This window comes from Diabrotica virgifera, chromosome 6 (genome assembly GCF_917563875.1).
Source record: "Diabrotica virgifera virgifera chromosome 6, PGI_DIABVI_V3a".
NCBI lineage: Eukaryota > Metazoa > Arthropoda > Insecta > Coleoptera > Chrysomelidae > Diabrotica > Diabrotica virgifera.
The window spans coordinates 248753019-248778522 of NC_065448.1; the positions used below are offsets into that span (position 1 = coordinate 248753019).

Below are 25504 nucleotides of genomic sequence, written 5' to 3' on the forward strand. Positions count from 1 at the left end.
TTTTTAAACAATTTATTTATTTATTTAATTATTTACAATGTACCAATTACATACGCCAATCATATCGCACGACAAAAATATGGAAAACCAACAACCACCCTACAGTTTACAGGACCTAAGCAGTCACCATATGTAAATGGGGGAAACTCCTGGAGTTGGCCGAAGAAATCAATATTCACCTTATTCATAGTCTAAAAGATAAAAGTACTTTCTTTTATAGGAGATGGCGCAAAGGCGCAACCTCGATCTATGCTGGGTTTCGAGTAACTCACAGTTGCAACTACTCCCAAGCTTCCGAACCGTACTCCATAGTTTCCCCCCGCAGCCAACTTCAGATTGCGTTACCCGCAAGATTCAGATTGAGTTACACTAAATACCAATTACCAATCTTGTAATTTGTTTAGAAACATTGTTTAGACAATTTCTGCCCAAAAATTTCGCCGGCACCCTTCTGATTTATTTAAAGGGGACATTTTTGAATAGGAATCCGCAAAGAAACCAAATCAGATTTTTTTTTCAGACGAGAGCGGCCTCACATCATAGACTAATTGCATATTATGTTTCTCGGTAACTAAATATTCCAGTTGTTAGTCATCTCTTATCTCCTACTGAAAAATGGTAATAAAATTTTATGACCGCTTGCAATCTTGTAAAAAATGTATTAGCACAAATTTTGTTTATACATAAACGTTTTAACACGTTGACGGACTGTGCGTCAAATGTATAAGCAAGTGTTGTGACACTATATGAATTTTGCAAAGTAGAATAAATATACACTGGCGCGCAAAAAATTTAGGTCACTAGATGAATTATTTGATGCCTCGGATTTCCTAAACCTGTTGTCCGATTTGAATGATTTTTTAGTATGTTATAGCTTTATTATTTAAGAATCTTAATGTGTTAATATTGTTGCTAGACAGGTAAATGTCATTTTATACCGGGTGTAACAATCATACTGTGTTTTTCCTTAAAGTTCGGAAAACTCTGTGGAATATTATAGCATAGATAAAATGAGGCGCTCAGAGCAACAGTGGCCTAACCCACATCCCACAATTTTACCAAAACGATATTATTACATTAAAGTTATTCTTTATTTAAGTGTTTTCAGATGCAGACTAGTTCAAGCAATGGTTGCTTCAGCCACTCTGCATCTGAAAACACTGAAGTAATGCATAACTTTATTGTATTAAAAGCATTTTGGTAAAATTGTGGGATGTGGGTTAGGCCAATGTTGTTCTGGACGCCTCAAATATTGAAATTAGAACTCAATTGTAGCCTTAGGCTTTCTTAACACTTTCTTTTTTTATTCATTTGCTTATGTTGGATAATAAAAAAGTTAGGTATTTTAACAACTAGCCATGTTCTTCATCAATACAGGGTGTTTCTAAATAAGGGCGACAAACTTTAAGGGGTAATTCTACATGAAAAAATAATGACCGTTTGCTTTATAAACATTGTCCACAAATGGTTTATTTCCGTGATACGGGATGTTGAATTTTTTCTTACCAACTGACGGTTTATTTGTTGCTCTAAAACCGATTGAGATATTCAACTGAAATTTGGTAGGTTTTAAGAGGTAGTTATTGCGCATTGTTTGGCATCCAATTAATAATTTTATATTCGCCATTGGCGTGCATACGGGATGTATCTAAAATATTTATACCCGTATGCACGCCAATGGTGAATATAAAATTCTTAATGGTATGTCAAACAATGCGTAATAACTACCTCTTAAAACCTACCAAATTTCAGTTGCATATCTCAATCGGTTTTAGAGCAAGAAATAAACCGTCAGTTGGTAAGAAAAAATTCAACATCCCGTATCACGGAAATTAAGCATTTGTGGACATATGTTTATAAAGCAAATTGTCATTATTTTTCATGTAGAATTACCCCTTAAAGTTTGTCGCCCTTATTTAGAAACACCCTGTATTGATGAAGAACATGGCTAGTTGTTCAAGTACCTAACTTTTTTATTATCCAACATAAGCAAATGAATCAAAAAAGAAAATGTTAAGAAAGCCTAAGGCTACAATTGAGTTCTAATCTTAATATTTTATCTATACTATAATATTCCACAGAGTGTTCCGAACTTTAAGGAAAAACACAGTATGATTGTTACAACCGGTATAAAATGACATTTACCTGTCTAGCAACAATATTAACACATTAAGATTCTTAAATAATAAAGCTATAACATACTAAAAAAATCATTCAAATCGGACAACAGGTTTAGGAAATCAAAGGCATCAAATAATTCATCTAGTGACCTAAATTTTTTGTCCGCCAGTGTAATAGCGAAATTGATAAATTTGTTTTATGGAAACAATATGTTTTCTGTAAACATGTGGACGACGACCATGGATGTCGTATTATATTTCATATGCATCTGTAGATGTAATGTGACAAAAAATCTACAAAAATCTGCCGATTTTTTGTCATAACTCGTTATTTTAAAAATGTCGTCTATAGACGTTCTGTTCATCAACGTGTTAAGAACTAAAAATATCTGAGAGAATAAAGTCAATGTATGATAGAAAAAGAATAGAAGAAAAGAACAGGATTTTGATTTTAAATTCGGCAAAATATGTTTAAGCAAGGCGAAATCATCGTGTTTCTTGGGAAAAATATTCCCATGAGATCTTTTTGCGTAATCAGTTTCATGAGATACCGCAGAATAAGGTCCAAAAAGGTTATAATAAAGATACTAAAAATGGTTGTTAACAGAAAAAAACACTCAAAACTATTTCACTAACACCAAAACTAGTTCTTCTCTGTCTTGCTCGTCGATTTATTGCATTTCGATTTAATGTCCATGATTCAGCTCCTTAGTAAAGCACACTGTGTACATAACATATAATTATTCTGAGGGCCAATATCAGATCTTTGCTGCATAAAATCTTTTTCATTTTCACGAAGTTGGCACGTGCTTTTTCAATTCTCTCACTTATTTCTGGAGTATAATCGTTATTTTCTGTGATTATCGTTCCCAGCATATATATTTTTTACTCTCTCTGACTGCTGGCCGCCTACCGTTAATATTTCATTTGTATTGTTGTTCTTTCTGTACAATGGGGCATTCGATTCCATAGAACTCTGGACCGTATTAAACGGAATGAATAACGCAAGGAAGTCATCTAAGATTTGCCGATGACATAGTGCTCATAAGCAACAATACAGAAGAACCAATCTACATACCAAAGATGCTTAAACATGAATCTGAGAAAGGCGGTTTAAAAATGAATTTAAATAAAACAAAAGTGATGACAAATCAAAATATCAGAATCGACTTAGTTGCAAGTGAGATCGAAAGTGTCGAAGAGTCACACGATCAAACTAGGCCATCAGAATCAAACGGACGAGATAGCTATAAGAATCTGAATTAATTGGGCAGCAGTTGCAAGACTCAGTGATGTGTTGAAAAACAAAAAGATACCAATAAATCTAGAAAAAAGGGTACTCAACAGTTGTATTCTACCAGTTATGACTTATGGAGTGGAGACCGTGACACTTACAGGGTTATCAGCCAATATATTAAGAACAACACAGAGGGCCATCGAACGAGAACATATTCGAAATGGGACGTACGAAACAGGACGAAGGTGGAATATGTTATTGGAAGAATTGCGCAAATGAAATGGAGCTGGATAGGACAGGACACGTGCCACGGCAAAACAACGAAAGGTGGACGAGAAACATTTTACATTGGAGACCACGCGAGCATAGTCGTAGCAGAGGAAGACCACAAAGACGATGGCTAGATGACTTCAAAGCAAGAGTGGGGAGAAACTGGTACCAAATAGCACAAAATAGAGAAGAGTGGCGAACTCATGGGAGGCCTTTGTCCAGGAGTGGATGCAACCAGGCTAAAGAAGTTATTGTTTTCTTTAGGGACATTCACTTAACAAGCTACTTGTTTTTATGGATTCGGCTGCCTCTAGAGATGTATATTCTCGGGATGAATACAGTCACTTAACTTCCACAATATTATTGTCACTTACTGACCTGTCCGGACAAGCTCGTAAAAACCCATAACCTTTTTCAAACACAGAAGCAATCCACACTGCTTTACTATATTTTTTATTTTGATAGCAATTTCTGGCTGTTCTTCGTTTCTTATCAGATAAAACAATTGTTCCAGATATCGTTATCGCGTTTCCTCTTTTTACTTCTTTATCGATGATTATTCTGCCGCGCCGTTTTCATTTTCTAATATTCCATAATCTTTCTCTTCCTGCTCTTAAAGAAACTGTTTATTAGATTTTTTTTCTTTCTCATTTAATTTATACCGATCCAGATTAGCTCCATATAACAGTTTTAAGTTCTACTTCCATCAGACTAATCAATACGTTTATTTAACATACCTATTATTGACAACACATTTTTTCTTTTTGTCTCATTTATTTCTGTTGTTTTTGTACAGAGAAGAAATCAATATAGATGTAAGATTTTTAAAATTGATTGTTACCTATTATTCCTTGTATATTGATCCTTTTTTATTTTTAATATGAAGGTGAAAATATTTTTAACCTCTCCTCAATTAATTTTAGAAGTGGTTATTTACTGCTCTTACTCCATATCTGTTTACATATTATCGTCCAATTGTTTTCCCTTAAATTTAGCTCACCACAAATGCAAAAAGTAATGGACAATGAAAATTTTAAAGATAAATTAATAATTTCAATTAAAATCTTTAATAAACATAAAAGTGCTACAAAAGAGAAATACCATGGATGGTAGTTATTAGAAACACTATTTGACAAATGAAGACTATGCTCCAATTCCAATTCAAAATATAGTCAAATACAAAGCTTCAGAGATACATGAAAAAATGCAAATAAAAAAAGACAACTTTATGGTACTTAAAAACATTAAAATGCCAATTGCCAACTAGGGTTTAATCGAAACAGAAAGTACCGGCCCTAAATATATCAAAATCTAATACGGCCAAGGGGACTGAAAATATTTCAACAAAAGTAGTTAAATTAATTTCAGAAGGTCACGTTGATGCGTTATAAATAGACGTTATAGTAGTAGGCTTATATTACCTACTAACATTAAAACATTTTGTTGTACAAAGTAATTGATATGGCAACGCTGTTAGGATAAAGTTCTGTGTGACGCGATTGAAGCAGAAGGCACTGCTATCTATCGAACATAAATATTACCGATGGTGTAGATGGCGCTATGTCATGGCGGCACAAATTCTTAGCGGTAATTCAAGATATAATTCTTGTTTAACGAGATTTTTCATATGTTTAGGAAAAAATATTCAACATTTTATTGGAAATATTTTCCATTGTTACAGTTTTATATATGTTGTTATTGAAATTTTATCCAATTTCTTACCGGTAGCTTTATTATAAGCCGAAACATATTATTTTTTCCTACTGTGGCAAAACTGTACATTCAAAAATTTTAAAAAAATTCATAAGTATTTCCTAGGATTATATCTTTATGCTGTAAGAAAATTAACAAAATTGTATGTTTAGTTTTCCCGCTTTATACTTGAAAAAAAGGAGTTTTTTTGAGTTTTTTCGAAAACGAAAACATGAAGTTTGCTCAAAATTTGTCAAAATACTTCTAGTGATCACATATACCTTCTCAATTTTTTTCAAATTTTTTGAATGTGTAGTTTATTTTTGGGGGGGTTCAGATCAACCTTAAACGACGAGAAATCTAATGTACAGAAGCATAACAGATCTCTTATGCCGGAGAGCAAATATTCCGGTAACAAATTAGAATACGAGCCTTCTAAAATTTGCAAGACAAACTCATAAATAAAAATAATAGACCTGGGGGTATCTACAAGGTGCATTTCACAACCCGTCTATTTATCTAGGTAAAAATCCAACGGGTTTTTGTCTTCCTAGTACTCAAAATATGAGTCGAACTAAGGTAATGAGAGACAGTTTAAGTGCAAGAATATACTGAAGACTTTCATCTCGCCAGTCATCTCGATATTTTCAGGGTGTTCCTCTATCGATATATTTAAGGGTCTTTAAAGTAAATATTCCACCAACGGTTAGAGCTTTAGAGATAATTATTTTTCTAATAATTATCTCTAAATTTTTAATACAAAATACAAAAGCGGTTTTAAATACAAAATGTATTTCTACAATTTAAAAATTACAAGGTATTCTATTATAAGGTTCCCCTCTACATTACTTTCAATTTATAGCATTCTGTCTCTATAATTTTTAAACTGATTAACATTATCATCATTTTAAATCATTAGATATTTAGTAATTTTTTTCGCAGTCTCTCTTTTCTTCCCTTTTCTAGCGACATTCGCCGTTTTATTAATTTTGCTATTACCTATTTCAATTACAAGAATTTCTATACATCTTAACCAATCTACTTTTTACCCCCTTATAAGCTTGTTCTGTTTACATAGATATTATTATTAAACTTTATTAAAGGGTAGACGCAAAATCTTTATTGCGCCCAAGGGAATTCAATGCTATTTAAATGCATTAATTTTTTTCGAATCCTGAGAAAACTAATTAATATTTTTGAAAAATTTAAATGCATAATGAAAGATTACATTATTACCGAGGGCTTAGTAGAAAATCCCTTAAAAAAACAAAAAGTTTTTTTTAATGAAATATTTGAAACTAAAAATCACACTAAATTTTCTCTTTTTCTCACCTCTGTAACTTTCGGCACTTGATAATAACGTAATCTTTCATTCTGCGTTTAAATTTTTCAAAAATACTTATTAGTTTTCTCAGGATTCGAAAAAAACGAATCCATTTAAATAGCATTAGACCAAGATTTTGCGCCAACCGCCTACTCCCTTAAATGAAACTATACAAAATAAACGAAAACTTTTATTTTAAAAACAAAACATACTTTAAATTAAATAAAGTATGTACCGTTCTGACTTTAATTTTGACAAACTCGTCAACCGAGTGGGGATAGATAGGTGTAGCATAGTAATAGCTTCGTAAATAGTTATTAATAATTTTTAATTTTGAAAAACTTCTTTTTTCACTAACTACCGAGAATAAAATTCTCAGTGATACAACTACATTCGGGTATAAAGAAATTAGATCATTTTAGCAGAAATAGTTCAAAACCTCTAAAGGTATCATTTGGGATATATCACGCAATTCTTCTAGAAGATCGTTTGTCTCTATATCAGATTCCTTTTATTTTTCTATTGAAAGTATTAAATGAAGATTCATACAATATTTTTCTAGTGTTTTATCATCCATTTCCCTAAATTTGAAAATATCATATAAAAATTTAAAATCTTTATTACGAGTTTCTAGAAGCGAAAATCGATCAATCAAAGAATTAACGGCAATGTCTAAAATATAGATGAACAAAAGAGCTCGTCCACAGATTTTTCGTAATCAAATAAACGCTTTTTTCTTTTGGCTCGAATTTCATTTTCACCTGGAAATTCGGAACTTATAGATATTAAGATTTTGTCCAATTTCATTAAATTTTTATTTAATTTGGTCATTAGCCGTATTGTATGTCACTTTTCATTTTTTCTATAGTCTCTAACAACATTTTTACACAATCTGAGATTTTTTTTATTTTACTGATTATGCCACCCCCCTTGTGATGCCGCCTGATGCGACTGCCTCGCCGCATCATAGCACGGCACGGACCTGCTCCTTGCGAATTGATTTTAGGTTGTTACCAGAATATTTGCTTTCCAGCGAAGAGATCTACAGTGCTTCTGTAGCGCTTCATTGCGCCCATTAGCAAATAATTTTGTATTATTTTGCTTACTAGTCAGCTGGATTTGGTTTGATTCAGAGCGCACCACAAAGCTATTCTGATGACTGCTAGAGGAAGAAACGTACGTAAACGAAAGGTGGTGATATCCGATACAAAGTAAATCTTAAGCTGACTCTCATTATAATAGAGATTTTATTTTCATATAGTCAAACTTACTTTATTGTTTGGTATTTTGTTCCAATTGATGGTCTTCATCTTCGTTTTTGGTGCGGGTATTTCTTGTTGGGGTAATTTTTCTATCACAGCATCAGTTTCAGTTTGTGAGGCAGCTGGAGTTTTGGTTTTTAATTGATGAGGAGGAGGAGCGGGAATGGGAGGTGGTATACATGGAGGTGGGGGTATTATGGGCGGTGGAGGCGGTGGTGGAGGTAGTGCGGGTCCTGAAATAAAGAATATACAGACGTATACAGTATACATACAACTGAACAAACTACTACTACTACTACATCAGTTTACAGGATTCTTCAACACCTTCCGACTCCTAACCGCCATTCTTCTCTGTTTAGCCATATACCTGTAGGGAATTTCTCTTTACTCTAGTTCTTTTTCAATTCTCTCCCTCCAGCTTCTTCTTGGCCCTCCTCTTTTCCTTCTGCCTTGTGGTATCCACGTCAAAATCTGTTTAGGGATCCTGTTATCTGGCATTCTTTGTACATGGCCGTACCATATGAGTTGTTTTGTTTTTATGTAATCAATAATTATTATTGATTATAATTGATATAATATATTGATTATAACCAATAATTATAATTATTGTATGTGTGACTTCCATCATTTCTCATATTCTCTCATTTGGTATCCGATCTCTGCTTGATTTGCCAGCTGCTCTTCTCCAGAAGTCCATTTCTGTTACTAGTAACATTTTCTCTGTTCTTTGTTTCAGTGGCCAAACTTCACTGCTATATGTGAATATCCTTTTAAGTATGGTATTGTATATGAGCTGTTTGTTCATTTTAGATATTGTTTGGTCCCACAGAATGCCCTTCATCATGGATATGGCTTTTCTACCCTGTATGTTTCTGTCTTTTATAGCAGCATCGAGTGTTCCATCTTGATTTATCTTTATGCCCAGGTAGTTTTATTCATCACAGTGTTTAATTTGTATCCCATAGTTTAATGTAATGGACTGCACTGTCCCTCCAATATACATGGCTTCAGTTTTCTTAATGTTGATTTTAAGACCCGATTGGTTATATTCTTCTATTAGCTTCCATGTCATGTAACTCAAGTCCTCATGATCCTGAGAAATCAGAATTTGGTCATCAGCGAAACATAAAGCGTATAGTGTTATCTTGTCATTGAAAGTGATTCACTTGCCATTACATTTTCTTTTCCACTGCTTGAGTGATTGTTTCAGATAAATTTTGAAAAGGGTAGGCGAAATACAGCAACCCTGCTTCAGTCCTTTCGTGACCTTAAATCCCTCAGACATCCTTGATCCAGTTTTAATTTTTGCAGTCGTTCCACTATACAGACTCTGGACTGCTTTGATAAGACCATGTTTAATGTTGGTCTGCTGTAGGATTGACCATAGTTTGCTGAGGGGTATACTGTCATATGCTTTTTGTAAGACTACGTATACCAGGTGAACTTCTTTATTGACGGCTGTTTTTTCTCAATAACTTGCGTAGTAGAGTACAGGTGACCGCCCAGCTCTAAAGCCAGCTTGCTCCTCTGCTTCGTAATATCTATAGTCATTTTCATTTATGTTCTTAATAAGTTTCCAATAATACATCCTACATATTGTGCTGTTTACCGCAATTCCTCTGTAATTTTCACACGGATCTTTGCTCCCCCTTTTTGTGGATGGTTGACATGATAGATAATTTCCATTCTTTTGGTAATTAGGTACCATTTAAGCAGTCTTGGAAGAGTTTTCTTAGCTATTCCTGGAGTTTATCTGTACTGTCTTTTTCTAATTCTGTTGAACATTAAACATTCTGTTGAAGTGAACAAACTAGGTGTGTAATATTTAAATATTTTATTCTATTTAGGTATAGACTCACAGACAAAAACATTTTATATTTTATTTTGAGTCTGTTTTTGAAGTATATTTTTTCCTTTTGAAAAGTTTTGTACTTTTTATTGCTAAATACTTCGTGCAGGACTAATATAAAATAGTTCAATTTTGTTGAAAGGACTCATTAATTATTTTTGGTATATAGTATGAAGTAGTGCGCGTATTGTAATATCGAAAAATAAATTGCACAAAATAATTTTACATAAATATATGTGTTAGTATAGATAAGTGTGTGTAAATAAATAAAAAAAGTCTAATAGATTAAGTAAAGACATAATTTCATTCTCCTGTTTCATTAAAAAGGTGTTAACTAAACTGTACCTAATGGAGGTGGTGGCGGTGGTCCAATTATAGAAGGTGGCGTCGGACTCAAAGGAGTACTCAGCGATTGTTTCCTACTGGGACTTTCGATCCGGTGTTGGCAGTGGCAGAAGAACTTGGATTGCGTACTGGGAGCTCTCAGAAGCCTTGCTGAGTCCTCGCGATTTTCTAGTAGAGTGGCGCGATGTACAAGTCGTTCTGCAGTGTCCCATATGATGTCGCTGATCGGTTCTTTAGTATCGATACGCAACAGGTGCTGAAGAATACTAAGAAAAGGGATTTCTTGAGGTGTTTCAGCTACCTAGAATATATAACAAATGAGAATAGATAATTTGTTAAAGATATTTATTATTTTAAAGCGGTTCGTGCAACTTATGAGAGTAAAAAAATATATGTTATGTCTAAATAGATATCTTTGCCTTCAATGTTTTTAGTATCGTATTATCGAAATGACTACCCTTTGCTCTAATCATTATATTCTTCCTATATCTTGGGAGTATTTTTGTTTTTATTTATGTGTTTTTCGTTATACCAGTTTCAAGACGGGGACCTTATCATACAAGAGATGACGAAGGAGGGGGAGGAGTAATAATATCGTAAAAAAGGAGTATCTACACTTGAACAAAAACTTGGAGCCCAACGTAGGGCTCTTTGAAATTTCACAAGAAAATTGGTAGTTTTCCCTTCTGCATTTTTATGTCATTCCGTAGTTTTATCTTCTTCCTCAAATAATAACCAAACTGTACTCTTATCCAACCTTTAATGTTTTCGCATAGATAAATATGTTTAAAGATGTATAAGGAAACATTAAAAACAAAATTACTAATGACGAATTGTGGAGAATAACAAATTAAGAAAGGATAGAACATACAATAAAAAACGGAAATGGAAGTGGATAGGACACACCCTACGAAAACCAGCAACAAATATTGCTAGACAAGCTCTACATTACAATGCTCAAGGCAAAAGAAGAATGGGTAGACCATCTTATACGTGGAAAAGAACAATAGAGAAAGAACTCAAAGAAAATAATTTAACATGGAACGATGCAAAAAATATAGCAAAAAACAGAAGAGAATGGAGAAAACTAGTAAACAAAATTGGACGGAACTCAACAGATGATGCGTGGGACTAGCAACCTCACCATCATTCCTCATGCTACTTGAAACACCGCAAGGTGCCCTTTGCTCCACTTGGAGATGTATGATTATGATGATGAATGCTTTCGCGTAGATAAATATGTTTAAAGATGTATAAGGAAACATTAAAATATCTACCTGTTTGAGAATTGCGTAAAAAACGTCTAAAGGCGAATTGAGATCTACCCCATGTGGTCCCTGGAGACTTTGAGCGTCGTCGCTTTCTCGTTGCTCATCGAAAACATCCAACTGGACCGCCAGTTCTGGTTCCGCTTCCGCACATTTCCTGTAAAATACAAATTTTATATCTAGAATTACTAATAATTGATGAATTTGACCGTTACTTGATTGAAAATTGAAATTCGTTTTATCTAACAATAAAACACTGAAAACTTTTGTTTTCAATTTCCACAAAATTTATTATAACCTAATGACAGAGTAAAACATGACAAATTATTAACTCTAATGCAAGAAATTGGAATTGACAACAAAGATCTAAGAATTATCAGAAACATTTATTACAATCAAACGGCCACAATTAAAATAGAAGACCAGTTAAGAGGATCGGTACGTATTTTCGGCTGCAATGATATTCAAATGGGGATTAATTTTTTTCGAATCCTGAGAAAACTAATAAGTATTTTTGAAAAATTTAAACGCAGAATGAAAGATTACGTTATTAGCGAGGACCAAAAGTCGCTGAGAATTTCTATAATGTTTATTTAAATAAGTTACAGGGGTGAAAAGCTAAGATAAAATTTACTGTGATTTTTAATTTCAAATATATCATTCAAAATAAACTTTTTATTTATTCTAAGGGACTTTAGGCCCTCGGTAATAATTTAATCTTTCATTCTGCGTTTAAATTTTTCAAAAATATTTATTGGTTTTTTCAGGATTCGAAAAAAATGAACACAATGCCGTGGTAATATTTTCCAAATCTATCTTTGTCTTACAACGCACTCAGCCGAATATAATATTGTCAGCATATATTGTCAGTCAGACACTGACAATCAGTGACAATTTTAAATATTTGACATTGCATCGGGAATATTTTGAAGTATTGATTAAATATTGTAACAAAATAATTATTGACCTACCCTCGTATACCAGCTCCCGTCTCCGCACAGACAGAACACTATCGATGTTTCGAGATACGCCGATGCAGCGCCGATGACGTGCAAGCGGTCGAGTCACATGGACATAGCTGGAGATATATAGATATTTCTGGAATATCTGTATCGCATATATAAATAGGACATATTTGTAAATAGGGTTAGTCTTAAGCTAAAGTTTGTAAAGTAAACTTGTATAAATAAAAAATAAAGTCGTATATAAATTACGAACCGCTAGTTTTATTGTAATTAGAAGTAATTACACTAATCACGCTATAGTTGGTGTCGGTGTTCGGTTAACTTAGTGCGATATAAATAAGTGAATTACAGAGAGACTTTAAAAGACTTTTGAACTTTATTCGTCGGGAATAACCGGAGTGCGTTAATTGTTCGGTATTCGGAAAGACTTTAAAATACTTTTGGACTTTATTCGTCGGGAATAGTTAAAGTGCGTTGATTGTTCGGTATTCGGAAAGACTGTTAAAAGACATTTTGGAAAGTACGTGTGTGCCGACCAAAGATGTTGCTACAAGAACTTACAGTAAAACAGCTCCGTGAACAGCTCGAGGAACGGGATCTGGACAGCAGTGGGCTCAAGATAGTCCTACAAGCACGACTCGAGGATGTCCTCACGAAGAACGGAGAAGACCCAAAGACGTTCCACTTCCAGTCAGCAGAACAAGTAATCTTATCGAAATTAAAAACTGTTTCTGAAACGATCGATGAAACTTCTAGAAGAAGCGACGAGAAACTTGAAGAAGTTAGTAGAAAAAGCGACGAGAAATTCGAAAATGTTGCTAAAAGATTCGATGAGACTTCTCAAATAATTAAAGAGGTCTGTAGGCAAAACAACGAAAAACTAGAAGAAGTTTGTAAACAGAACAATGAGAAATTTGAAGAAGTTTCTAGAACATTCGATAAGATGCAGAAAAGTGTAGAGACCGTAGAAGAAAAGATCAAACAGCTAGAGAGCAGGATAACCGATACAAAAGTACAACCATCAGTTAATGCAGCAACGTTAGATCCTTTAGTGAAAGATGAACTACCGAGAGACGAAACGTCGCATAATATGAGATTCAAATTACCACCATTCGATGGAAAGTCCTCTTGGTCCATATATCTTAGACAATTTGAAGCTATTGCGACCGCCAATCATTGGACCGAACAGGAAGAGGCTGTTTCCTTGACTGCTGCTTTGCGAGGTGATGCTGCAGATATATTAAGATCAATTCCTAAGGGTCAAGAAAATTGTTACCAGACCTTGTTCACTCGTCTAGAAAAACGCTATGGAGATGCCCATCTACAACAAGTATACAAAGCACAACTGCGAAGTAGAAGTCAACGAGCAAGTGAGAATCTGCAAGAATTTGAAGCAGATGTGGCTCGTGTGGTGCGGTTGGCTTATCCAGAGGTGCCAGACAGCGTTTTAGAAGAAATTGCAGTAGATACCTTCGTCAATGGGCTGAAAGATAATGAACTACAGAAAGCTTTACGACTAGCAAGGCCGAAAGTTTTAGATGAAGCACTTGCTATTGCCTTGGAACACGAAGCAGCTAGCCAAGCTTTACGAAACAATCGAGTAATAATCGTGGAAAAAGGCGATAAGAGAAAAGATGAACGTTTGGTGGAAATGGTACGGAGGGTGATTCGTGACACGATGCCGAAGAGACGCATGAAGAGGGCTGGAAGAGTTGGTTCAAATACAGATGCTTCCTCGATACGGCCATGCAGTGAAAGTTGTAATCACCGGCTTAAAGTAGATGAACAGCTTTGCCCTGTGAGACGAACTACCGTCGTTAATGAGCAATGGCAGCCACAACATGTTACAAGAAGCCCAAGAAGACGATCCATGTATAAAAAGAGTATTGGATTGGATGCGTCGAGGTGAGAGACCTAGTTGGCAAAACATTAGTGCATGTAGTCCGGAAGTCAAGGCCTACTGGAGCCAATGGAATTGCCTGATACTAAAAGATGATCTTCTGTACAGAACCTTTGAGAACGATGATGGTACAGAATCTAAGCTTCAGTTGATTGTACCTAAAAGTAAAGTGTCAGAAGTATTGCGTCAGTTGCATGACGGTACATCAGGTGGACACTTTGGTATTACGAAGACTCTGCAAAAGGTTCGAGAACGGTTCTATTGGGTGAACTGTAAAGATGATGTAAGAAGATGGTGCCAGAAATGTGAACTGTGTGCATCCGGTAATGGTCCAGTTGGTAAAAAGAGAGCACCCATGAGACAGTACAATGTTGGCAGTCCTATGGAAAGAGTAGCAATCGACATTGCAGGTCCATTTCCAGAAACTGATGCTGGAAATAAATACATCCTGGTAGCCATGGATTATTTTACGAAATGGACCGAGGCCTATGCATTACCAAATCAAGAAGCTGCTACCGTTGCAGAGGTACTTGTTAAAGAATTCTTCAGCCGATTTGGTGTTCCCTTGGAGATCCACTCCGACCAAGGGCGAAACTTTGAGTCAGCTCTTTTCCAAAACGTTTGCAAATTGATTGGTGTCAATAAGACCAGAACAACACCCCTGCATCCTCAATCAGATGGGATGGTCGAGAGGATGAACCGAACGATGGGTAAACACTTGTCCAAAGTTGTATCTGAACATCAGCGAGATTGGGACCAACACATTCATTTATTCCTGATGGCCTACCGCTCGGCCGTAAATGAAACTACAGGTCAAACACCAACCTGCCTGATGTTGGGTCGTGAAGTTCGGTTGCCCTGCGACCTAGAGTTTGGCTGCGGACCTTCCGAGGAACATGTTGCAGGCGAAGACTACGTTGACCGCCTGAAATTACGAATGAACAACATTCATGAACTTGCCCGACAACACATCCAGATAGCCAGTGACAGAATGAAAGATCAATATGATTCTCGATGCAAGAATGAAAGCTTCGAAGTAGGCGATCTTGTCTGGCTTTATAATCCGCAACGTCGTCGAGGCTTATGTCCTAAACTGCAAAGACAATGGGAAGGTCCATATGAAGTTAAGAAGAAAATAAATGACGTAATATATAGAATTAAGAAGTTGCCAAACGGTAAACCAAAAGTTATTCACATAAATCGTCTTGCACCATATGCTGGCTCAAATGAAACAGAGGAAGCCCGAGTCCTCCAACAGGAGATGAAAGATGCACCACAGCCAAGTTTTAAGGAATTTATGTCAAATTACGCAGAAAGAAAGAGTGCTAGATTCGGCGTGACCACAGAAGTTCAGCAAGATCTGTTTGGTGTTCCAGAAAACGTCTCTCTAGCCCATTGTGTTGCCCAAGACCTCGAGATGACTAAAGGAATCTCGTCCGTATTCAATAGAAAGTTCGGCCGCCTGGACGAGTTAAGGAATCAACAACCTAAAATTGGAAGAGTATTGCGATTGGAAGATGGTCCTCGATCTTTGCTGTATATAGTGACCAGGAAGTCTTATACGGACACGCCAAGCTACGAGAACATATGGCGTGCTCTAACTAATTTGAAGAAAATGGTCTGTAATTATGACATCAAAGATTTGGCTTTACCAAAAATTGGCCATGCAGTAGAAAATCTGGATTGGAAGATTGTGAGAAGCATGCTGGAAGTGATCTTCAGAGAAACTGGCGTACGGATTACTGTGTGTTGCATGAACCCGAAGATGCCATACCCTTCAAAGACAGTAGACTGTTACTTCTTTTCTAGGGGTGTATGCAGAGCTGGACAATCCTGTAGATTCCGCCATCCTGGGCCATCTAGAGTTGCTGATCGGGACGCTCAGATCTTAAGAGGGGAGCAGTGTAACAAAATAATTATTGACCTACCCTCGTATACCAGCTCCCGTCTCCACACAGACAGAACACTATCGATGTTTCGAGATACGCCGATGCAGCGCCGATGACGTGCAAGCGGTCGAGTCACATGGACATAGCTGGAGATATATAGATATTTCTGGAATATCTGTATCGCATATATAAATAGGACATATTTGTAAATAGGGTTAGTCTTAAGCTAAAGTTTGTAAAGTAAACTTGTATAAATAAAAAATAAAGTCGTATATAAATTACGAACCGCTAGTTTTATTGTAATTAGAAGTAATTACACTAATCACGCTACAATATTATTGATATTTATATAGTGTATTTGATAAATAATTGATTTAAGACGTGAACTTAATAAAAAGTTATTTATTGTGTATTATTTGTGGAAGATCCAAGCAGAGAATACATCAGGATAATATTTTCTGTGATCCAAGTATTTTGTTGTTATAGATGTTCAAAATTGTAAGCGTTCCATAACAATATATTATTAAAAAATCACTTTGAACACTTTTCCTCTTTTCTCGATTGAGTAGTTTTTGTTGTACAAATAAATTATTACAATCACTGAATATATAGTTATTGAAAAAATTATCACATTTATTAACTGAATTAATAATTTGCAATTATAAAAATAACAGTTATCCAAGAACATTCAAAAGACATCTCCATAAATTAATGATGACATTTTCAAGTAGAATGACATTCTAGTAATGTTTACATATCCATGCCAGTGTGAATTTTACTACACGTAATTTGCCGTGTAAAGACAGAAAAAGTAGGAATACACGTAAAATATTTGCGAATTATGTACCCATAGCCTTAACTGATAAAATTGCAATAGAACGAGGAGTACGAGAGGGCTGTATTTTATCTCCACTACTATTCAATATTTACGGTTTTAGACGGCTTTTAAGCTTTAGACGGTTGTGAGAAAGGAGTATTAATAAATGGTGAATGGTTGAATAACATTAGTTATGCAGATAACACCATAGTTTTTGCCAATAATCTGAATGATTTACAGATATTAACAAATCGTATAACAGAAGTCGGCAAGAGAATACGGACTAGCTCTTAACATAAAGAAGACCAAAATGACAATTAGTAAAAAACCAATATTAAACGCTCAACTTACAATCAACAAACAGAATATCGAAAGAGTTGAACAAAATACATATCTGGGTACGAATTTAAATAGCCAATGGGACCACTCAACAGAAATTAAACAGCGAATAATAAAAGCGAAAGCAGCATACGTTAGAATGAGACCCATTTTCAACAGTAGAGACATATCATTAAAAACAAAATACCGTCTGTTGAAATGCTACATATTCACAGTTCTGCTCTACGGAATGGAAGCGTGGACACTAACTGTTGCATCTATGAATCGGCTTGAAGTTTTCGAAATGTGGTGTTATAGGCGCATCTTACGTATATCCTGGGTTGACCGAATTACTAATGTGGAAGTCCTGCGTAGAATGGGGAAAGACTGTGAAATTCTCATAACCATCAAAACAAAAAAAATTAGAATATCTAGGACATGTACTGAGAAATCAAGAACGTTACGGCCTTCTCCAACTGATTCTCCAAGGGAAGGTAAATGGTAAAAGGAGACCGGGAAGAAGACGCATTTCCTGGCTTCAAAATTTACGAAAGTGGTATAACACCACTTACCACTGAACTGTTCCGCGCTGCAGTAAACAAGAAGAAGAATGTCACTATAGATGTTTTGGCAGAGTGCCTTTCTTAAGTCATGTATTATTTTACTAGATGTCTGAGCTTTAACGGCTCTAACTGAATAGTATAAGGAGTGGGAAGCTGTTTGTCTCAAGTTAGTCATTTAGAATAATTATATCTGTATTTTTAATTTAATAATTTCCCTAGATTCTAATAAAGATAGCTTAAGGCCTTTATTTTGAATATGAAGAATTTGAAACTGTTCATTAAAAGAATAATTATGATCTAGAAGGTGAAGTGCGTATGTAGAAGTGTCTGTTTTTCTATTATTGAAAGCTCATTTTTGTTCTGCTATATTTTTGTCAAAGGTTCTGTATGTTTGACCGATGTAAGTTTTTGGATAGTCACCACATATTATCAGTTTGTATACACCATTCTCTATTGCTTTTTCTTTTGGCTTTTATTGATTTTAATGCATTTGCTTAAGTTGTTGTTCCAACCAAACACATACAAGAAAGCAATAACACTAGCTTTCAAAACGAACAACAATTTAAGCTAATACATTAAGAACAATAACAGCCAGAAAAACAAGCAATTACAGAGTGGTCTATACAAACTCACAATGATGATTGTCCAAAAACTTACATAGATCAGACTGGTAGAACCATTGACAAACGTATATCAAAACACAAAAGGGCTTTAAATACTATAAAAACCGATTTTACGTAGATACGCACTTAACCTTCTGGATTATAATCATTCCTTTAACGAATAGTTTCAAATTCTTCATATTCAAAATAAAGGCTTAAAGTTATCTTTATTAGAATCTATAGAAATTAATAAATTAAAAAATACAGATATAATTCTGATTGGCCAATTTGAAAAAACAGCCCCCCACTCCTCAACCTATATAGTTAGTGACTTGAATGTTCAGACAAATAGTTAACTACATCACTTGACGAAGGCACTTTGCCGAAACAGCTGTAGTGACATATGCTAGTGACATTGGCTTATAATAAATTTTGTGGAAGCATTTAAAACAAAAGTTTTTCAGTGCTTAATTGTTAGACAAAATGAATTTCCATCAAGAAACGGCCGAATCTACGGGAAGGGAAAATGGGGAAACTCCCCCCTAACAAGGTCCAAATTTAAAGAAAAAAATTGGTTGAAACATGAAACTTAACCCACAGAGAGATAAATTCAACTAAGTTGGTTAGAAAAATTAAGGGAACTTAATGCAAAATAAGTTATTATTTATGTCTTTTATGTACTTAGTTTGGGTTTATCTTTTTAGGTCTTTTGATTGCTTTTCATTGGAAGTCCTCCCCAAGATAAATTTCCCCTCCCAAGGTAAATTTCTAGATCCGTTCCTGTTCCTGGTCGAATCCTTCAACTATTTTCATTTTTCATCATATAACCTGCTATTTATATTTCTAAATGTTTTGACATTGTAAAAATTTGCAACTAATATAATATACATAACTAACATACTCGTAATATGTATTTACACACAACTTTATTTGCCTAATGTAAATTTGTTCGAGTGAAACGTACTAAAATATTGACTAAACACGTTAGTGCAGGCTGTATCCTCGCCCCCGTTAGGTAAATTATTCCGATTTGATTTTTTGCACAAACTTACTCAAAAAGAAGTCCTTATAATAAATCCACAGGGTGCCAGGCGGTACCGTGGTCGAAAAATTGTTTAAACAATTTTTTTTAAACAAATTTACAAAAATAATTTTTTTACTTCGAACAAATTTTTTTAGATAATTTGGTTATTCTGAGCAAAAAAGGTATGTTGTGATTTTTCCCTAAAAATGATTCTTGTCGAGTTATACGCGATTTAAAATTTGAAAAATACGAAAATAGCCATTTTCAAGGCTTAATCACTCCGTTAAAAATAATTATTAAAAGTCAGAAAATGATCATGACCCGAGGAGTCAGATCAACAAAGCATCTGCATTGTCAGGATGTCTGCGGGGGATATCATGACTAATTATGGCATAGTCCAAATACATGACATAATATGGCAAATCCGCATATGCGCACAGATAGTAAAATTAGAATCTACAAGACTTGCATACGACCGATCATGACATATGGCATAGAAGTGCGCGAAGACACCAACAAAACGAAACAGATGCTAAGAGTTGCCGAAATGAAAACACTAAGAACAATAGTGGGGAAAACAAGAAGAGACAGAGTAAGAAATACAGACAGAGAGCAATGCAAAATTCAAGATATTGTAAGATGGGGAAGGCAGCGCAAGAGGATGTGGTACAACCATGTAAGACGAATGGATGAGAATAGACTCCCAAAAATTGCCCTAGAAAACAACCCGCCCGGTTCAAGACCACCTAAAAGATGGAGGGATAGTTGGCAATCTACCTCCCAGGAAATTAACCAGAGGCAGCTTCAGAATTAAACAGATCGAAAGATCTCCAAGAAGTAAAAGAAGAAATAGAAGAAGAAAATGATCAAATTAAAGTTTAAAGTCAAAAGCTACAAGATTCAGAAGATATTATTTATGTCATTATTTTATTACTAAGATGTTATTTTTAATTATTAATAATGAGCGCTAAGTAAGTACGTATTAGGCGGCCGTCAATAGTGAGTACGAAAGAGATGCACCATTTCGGCCGTCCAATGGTGCATCTCACTCGCACTCACATTGACGGCCGCCTCAATACACGCTTATCGCTCATTGTTGATAATTAAAAATAACATCTTAGTAGTAAAATAATAATGAAAAAAATTTCTGACTTTCATAATAATTATTATTTTTAACTGAGTTATTAAGCCTTGAAAATAGCCATTTTCGCATTTTTCAAATTTTAAATCGCGTATAACTCAACAACAATCAATTTTAGAGAAAAATCACACCATACCTTTTTTGCTCAAAATGACCAAATTATCTAAAAAAAATTTGTTCGAAGTGAAAAAATTATTTTTGTGAATAATAACGGTACCGTCTGGCACTATGTGGATTTGTTATAATAGTCCTGTCGCCAGGGGGGAGGGTACAACGGCCTCCTTAATTCAGATGGACTTACCCAAGTTTTTTTTTTATGTATTTTGACCCGTAGAACATGAATTTTTTGGGTAACAGTCGATCCGGATGTCGATAAGATTGTTATAAACAAAGAACTTGAGGAATCACATAACAGCGATTTTTCGTAAAACAAAACATTGTTTTGTACTTTTTGGGTCATTCTAAGCAAACAATGTTTTTACAAGTTTTTTCGTAGGATGCATAGTTTTCGACATAAACACGGTCAAAAAATCGAAAAAGTGCAATTTTTGAATCCGAATAACTTTTGATTAAAAAATAAAATAGCAATTCTGCTTACTGCATTTGAAAGTTCAAGTCAAATTCTATCGGTCTTGATTATTTGCATTGCTATAAATTAAGTTTTTATTTGTTAAACAAAGCCATAAACACATCGTGTTTCCCGTGCCAATGCATGCGTTTTAATGTACGTAATCTACGTAGAAATTGTTTGTATGCGCCTACTCGTTCGATTTCAAATGGGAAATGCATTGAAAACATCATTCAATCACTATGTATATAGCTTTGTTTAACAATAAAAAAATTAATTTTGAGCAATGAAAGTAATCAAAACCGATAGAATTTGACTTGAACTTTCAAATGCGGTAAGCAGAATTGCTATTTTATTTTTCAATCAAAAGTTATTCGGGTTCAAAAATTGCAATTTTTCGATTTTTTGGAAGTTCAACCGTGTTTATGTCGAAAACTATGCATCCTACGAAAAAACTCGTAAAAACATTTTTTGCTTAGAATGACCCAAAAAGTACAAAACAATGTTTTGTTTTACGAGAAATCGCTGTTATGTGATTCCTCAAGTTCTTTGTTTATAACAATCTTATCGACATTCAGATCGACTGTTACCCAAAAAATTCGTGTTCTACGGGTCAAAATACATAAAAAAAACTTGGGTAAGTCCATCTGAATTAAGGAGGCCTTTGTGCCCCCACTGGCGACAGGACTATAAGGACCTCTTTTTGAGTAAGTTTGTGCAAAAAATCGAATCGGAATAATTTACCTAACGAGAGCGACAATACGACCTGGACTAGTACATTACAGCATAATATTTCTATCTAGACGATAGATAATCTAGCGAGTTCAAATATTCTTGGAAGTATGTACATACCTGAGATTGTTCAGCACCGGAAGAAGGTGACATCCTGTAAAAAGAAAAGTCATGAATATTAAGTGGATGCACAATGCATTTCTAATTGTTAGGGGAGGAAGTATGATTATCGATTACGTTTTATAGCATGGAAGTGTTCGAAATTTAGTGACTATATTGACTTCAATAAAATTTATTATATTGACTTCAATAAAAATATTAAAAATACTCCTAAAAGATATTTAATTGAAAACTTTCCTGGTAACACCTCCATGGCTTCTAAAAATTGCAAGCCAGATGGATGCTGAAGCGAAGAAGACAAGAGGAAATTCAAAAAACTTACAATTCACGACCCAGTCTGTTCAGCTGGTAAATTCCAACGGAAAATGAACCTAGTTACTCGATAGGAGTAATACTAATAGAAAATAAAAATGTATACCATTTTTATTCAGTTGCAATGCGAAGGCAAAACTGTCTTATTTTTCACTTAGAACAGAGAGCGCAAACCAGCACTCTAAATCGACGATTTTCGACTCTATTTGGAGTCATCATCAGAGAGGAGTAGGCCTGCTGCTCTCTGCTCCAAGTGACCAATCTCCGAGAGCTTATCTCCGCATTGCAACTGACGTTTATGGAGTAGGTGTCTAACGACATCTGGTAACTGAAAGTCAAAGTCTTAAAGGTAAAAGGGGGAGAAGTGTACTTTTGAAGTGTGGAAAATAAATAATTCTAGCTGAGCGCTTTCGGTTTATAAAGCCATCTTCGGATCTATGGTCAAAAAGGTCAAAATACCACTATGAAGAGAGATGGGTTCCATTTATGATATAAAATACTTCTGTTTCTTATGTAGTTTTTTATTGGTTGGAAAAAACCTTGTCTGTCTGTTTAAAAAATTGCTCAATTTGCTGTTGGTTATTTTTGTATCCAGAAAAGTTAAACATCAAGAACGAGCACAAAGGACTTTCACACGAAAAATTACATTACATATAAAACGAATATTTGATCATGGTAAGGTCAAAAAAACCCTACCATTTGAATAGTACGGCGTCAGATAGCAGAATGCAAGAATCGTCGCATGGAGGATTTTTAATTCCATTTTAATTTAAAAATCCTCCATGCGATGATTCTTGCATTCTGCTATCTGACACTGTACTATTCAAATGGTAGGGTTTGTTTGACCTTACCATGATCTAATATTCGTTTTATATGTAATGTAATTTTTCGTGTGAAAGTCTTTTGTGCTCGTTCTTGATGTTTAACTTTTCTGGATACAAAAATAACCAACAGCAAATTGAGCAATTTTTTAAACAGACAGACAAGGTTTTTTCCAACCAATAAAAAACTACATAAGAAACAGAAGTATTTTATATCATAAATGGAACCCATCTCTCTTCATAGTGGTATTTTGACCTTTTTGGCCATAGCTCCGAAGATGGCTTTATATGGCCGAAAGCGCTCAGCTAAGAATTATTTATTTTACACAATTCAAAAGTACACTTCTCCCCCTTTTACCTGTTGTCATAAGTGTGTACAAAACTATTTCAGTCTTTTCAAAGTTTTAAAGTTTTCAACCTAATAGAAACATTTTTTAATGTTTACATCTGGAACTTTTCCTTTCTATTCATTAGAACATTAAGGCCGTATGTCACTATGCATTTTCTTGTATTATTTCTTATATCGTTTCTGATATAGAAAGTTATTTATGTTTTCTTGTATCGTTTCTTGCACGTACATTTGTGCCCTGTATTACACTATGCAAGTTCTTTTACCAAAAATTGTATGTAATTCGGTAAATACGTACTTGGTCGAAATCTCGTTTGCCACCCTATGGATTTTAACTATCTATAATGGGAAATAAGCCACAATATTATTAAAAAATGATTTTTATTAACGTTTCGACGCCCAAATCGGGTGCCGTTGTCAAAATACAAAATACTACTTTTTTACTACTATCATTTTTTAATAATATTGTGGCTTATTTCCCATTATAAATAGTTAAAATTGTAAAAATGCCACATAGTGGAGTCAATGAAGGTTTTCACCTCCGATTTCGTTGAACCTCTATCGATTTTCATGAAAATTGGTAAGTATGTAGAGGATACCTCAAGAAACAAAGGTGACATGGTGCCAACTTGCGCTTTTACCCTGGGGGGGGGGGATGCCACCCCTTCTCGGGGGTGGAAATTATTTTATTAAAAATAATACCACTAATCGATAGAGGGACAAATTATAAGTAAAATTTGTTATATAAAGTTATTTCAATAAATCAATAGTTTTTGAGTTATTAAAGATGAAAAGTTTTGATTTTTCCTGAAAAAAATCCATGTTCTAAAGCAGTTTTTCATAAATAACTCAAAAACCATAAGTTTCTTCAAAAAAGTTGTTATTACCAAAATCGAAGATAATATAAAAATAAATAAGCTCCTTATTCGAAAAATCCTTTATTACATATACAAAGTGAGTTATATGCAATTGAATGTATATTTTTTTTCCGCGAGTACTCAAATCTTAGTATTCAAGCTTAAATAACAGGAAAACGATGCACATTGTTAAATATAGATATTAAACATTTTAATAAACTACTTAAAGGTAACTATCAAAAAGCTATATAAGTAGTCGATAGCATCAAAATTAAGCAAGTTATGATCGAAATAAGAGGACCCTTTCAGATTTTTTAGGGAAGAATGAAAAATGAAACATACGTCATTTCCACAAAAATTAAAATTTATAGTAACCCATTTAAAACTTTATTTATTTTAACATGAGTAATAACTTCAACAATTTTGACCGGTTTAGAACGCATATTTTTGAAAAAAAATACGATTAAAAAAAATTAGAATTTTTCAAATTTTCGTGAATTTCATTTTCTTTTGATAATAACTCCAAAAATTCTCGATATACTTAAAAAATGGTAGAGAACAAATTTTAGTTTTAACTTTATTTAAGCTTTTTCTTTTTTAATATTTTTTTACGACAAAAAATAACCGAGATAAAAACATTTAAAACCTAAATTTTACTGCGAGAACCATGTAACCGGGGCCCTTTCACCTTGTATTTAAAAAAAAATAAAGGATTTAGAAAATTATGTTTAATACAGTGTTATAGAACTTTTACTTAGCTTTGTAATGGTTTTTGGATAAATCTTTGGGTAAATAACTGATTTTTAATATAATCTATTATTGTTAAAAATTATTAATCTAGCAAAACGTTTAATTTTAGCTAATACAGGGTTGGTCGAAACTGAATGAGTGTTTTCTCAAAGTTTGAGAGTATGAGTTTTCTCAAACGGAGCAGCCTGTAATGCCTGTAATGAGCATTGTAATGAAATGCTATTGTATGGCACTTTATTATTTCCCACCCTGCCAGTGAGAACTGAATTTATTTTTGAAATCCCTAACTTTATTTAATTATTAATTATTTTAAATATTGTAAACGATTAAAAAACAATCAAATTAAATTGAAATGAATAACCAGTGTATATCTTCCACATTTATTTCATATTTAACGTAGCCTGTACCA

At 34.2% G+C, this 25504-nt stretch overlaps 3 protein-coding genes across 34 annotated transcripts in view; 1 reads left to right on the forward strand and 2 right to left on the reverse strand.

Annotated features, from left to right (window-relative positions):
• The window catches only part of LOC126887500 (protein roadkill), a 506726-nt gene that overhangs the window by 401267 nt on the left and 79955 nt on the right, over positions 1 to 25504 (forward strand). The window lies entirely within an intron of this gene.
• Positions 1 to 25504, reverse strand: part of LOC126887495 (cap-specific mRNA (nucleoside-2'-O-)-methyltransferase 2) — a 190229-nt gene that overhangs the window by 66035 nt on the left and 98690 nt on the right. The gene's annotated exons all lie outside the window — the stretch shown is intronic.
• LOC114338881 (formin-J) overlaps positions 1 to 25504 on the reverse strand; it is a 552435-nt gene that overhangs the window by 41884 nt on the left and 485047 nt on the right. For 4 of the 17 annotated variants that reach the window (XM_050655079.1, XM_050655080.1, XM_050655062.1 and 1 more), the window contains 4 exons: positions 22007 to 22040; positions 11377 to 11524; positions 10100 to 10400; positions 7915 to 8138 (listed from right to left, as the gene is read on the reverse strand). The exons of 10 other annotated variants lie outside the window; for them this stretch is intronic. In XM_050655079.1, the coding sequence (XP_050511036.1) occupies positions 7915 to 8138; positions 10100 to 10400; positions 11377 to 11524; positions 22007 to 22040 (707 nt within the window). The remainder of the gene's footprint in view (positions 1 to 7914; positions 8139 to 10099; positions 10401 to 11376; positions 11525 to 22006; positions 22041 to 25504) is intronic. 3 more of the 17 variants (XM_050655076.1, XM_050655073.1, XM_050655072.1) reach the window with 3 other exon arrangements.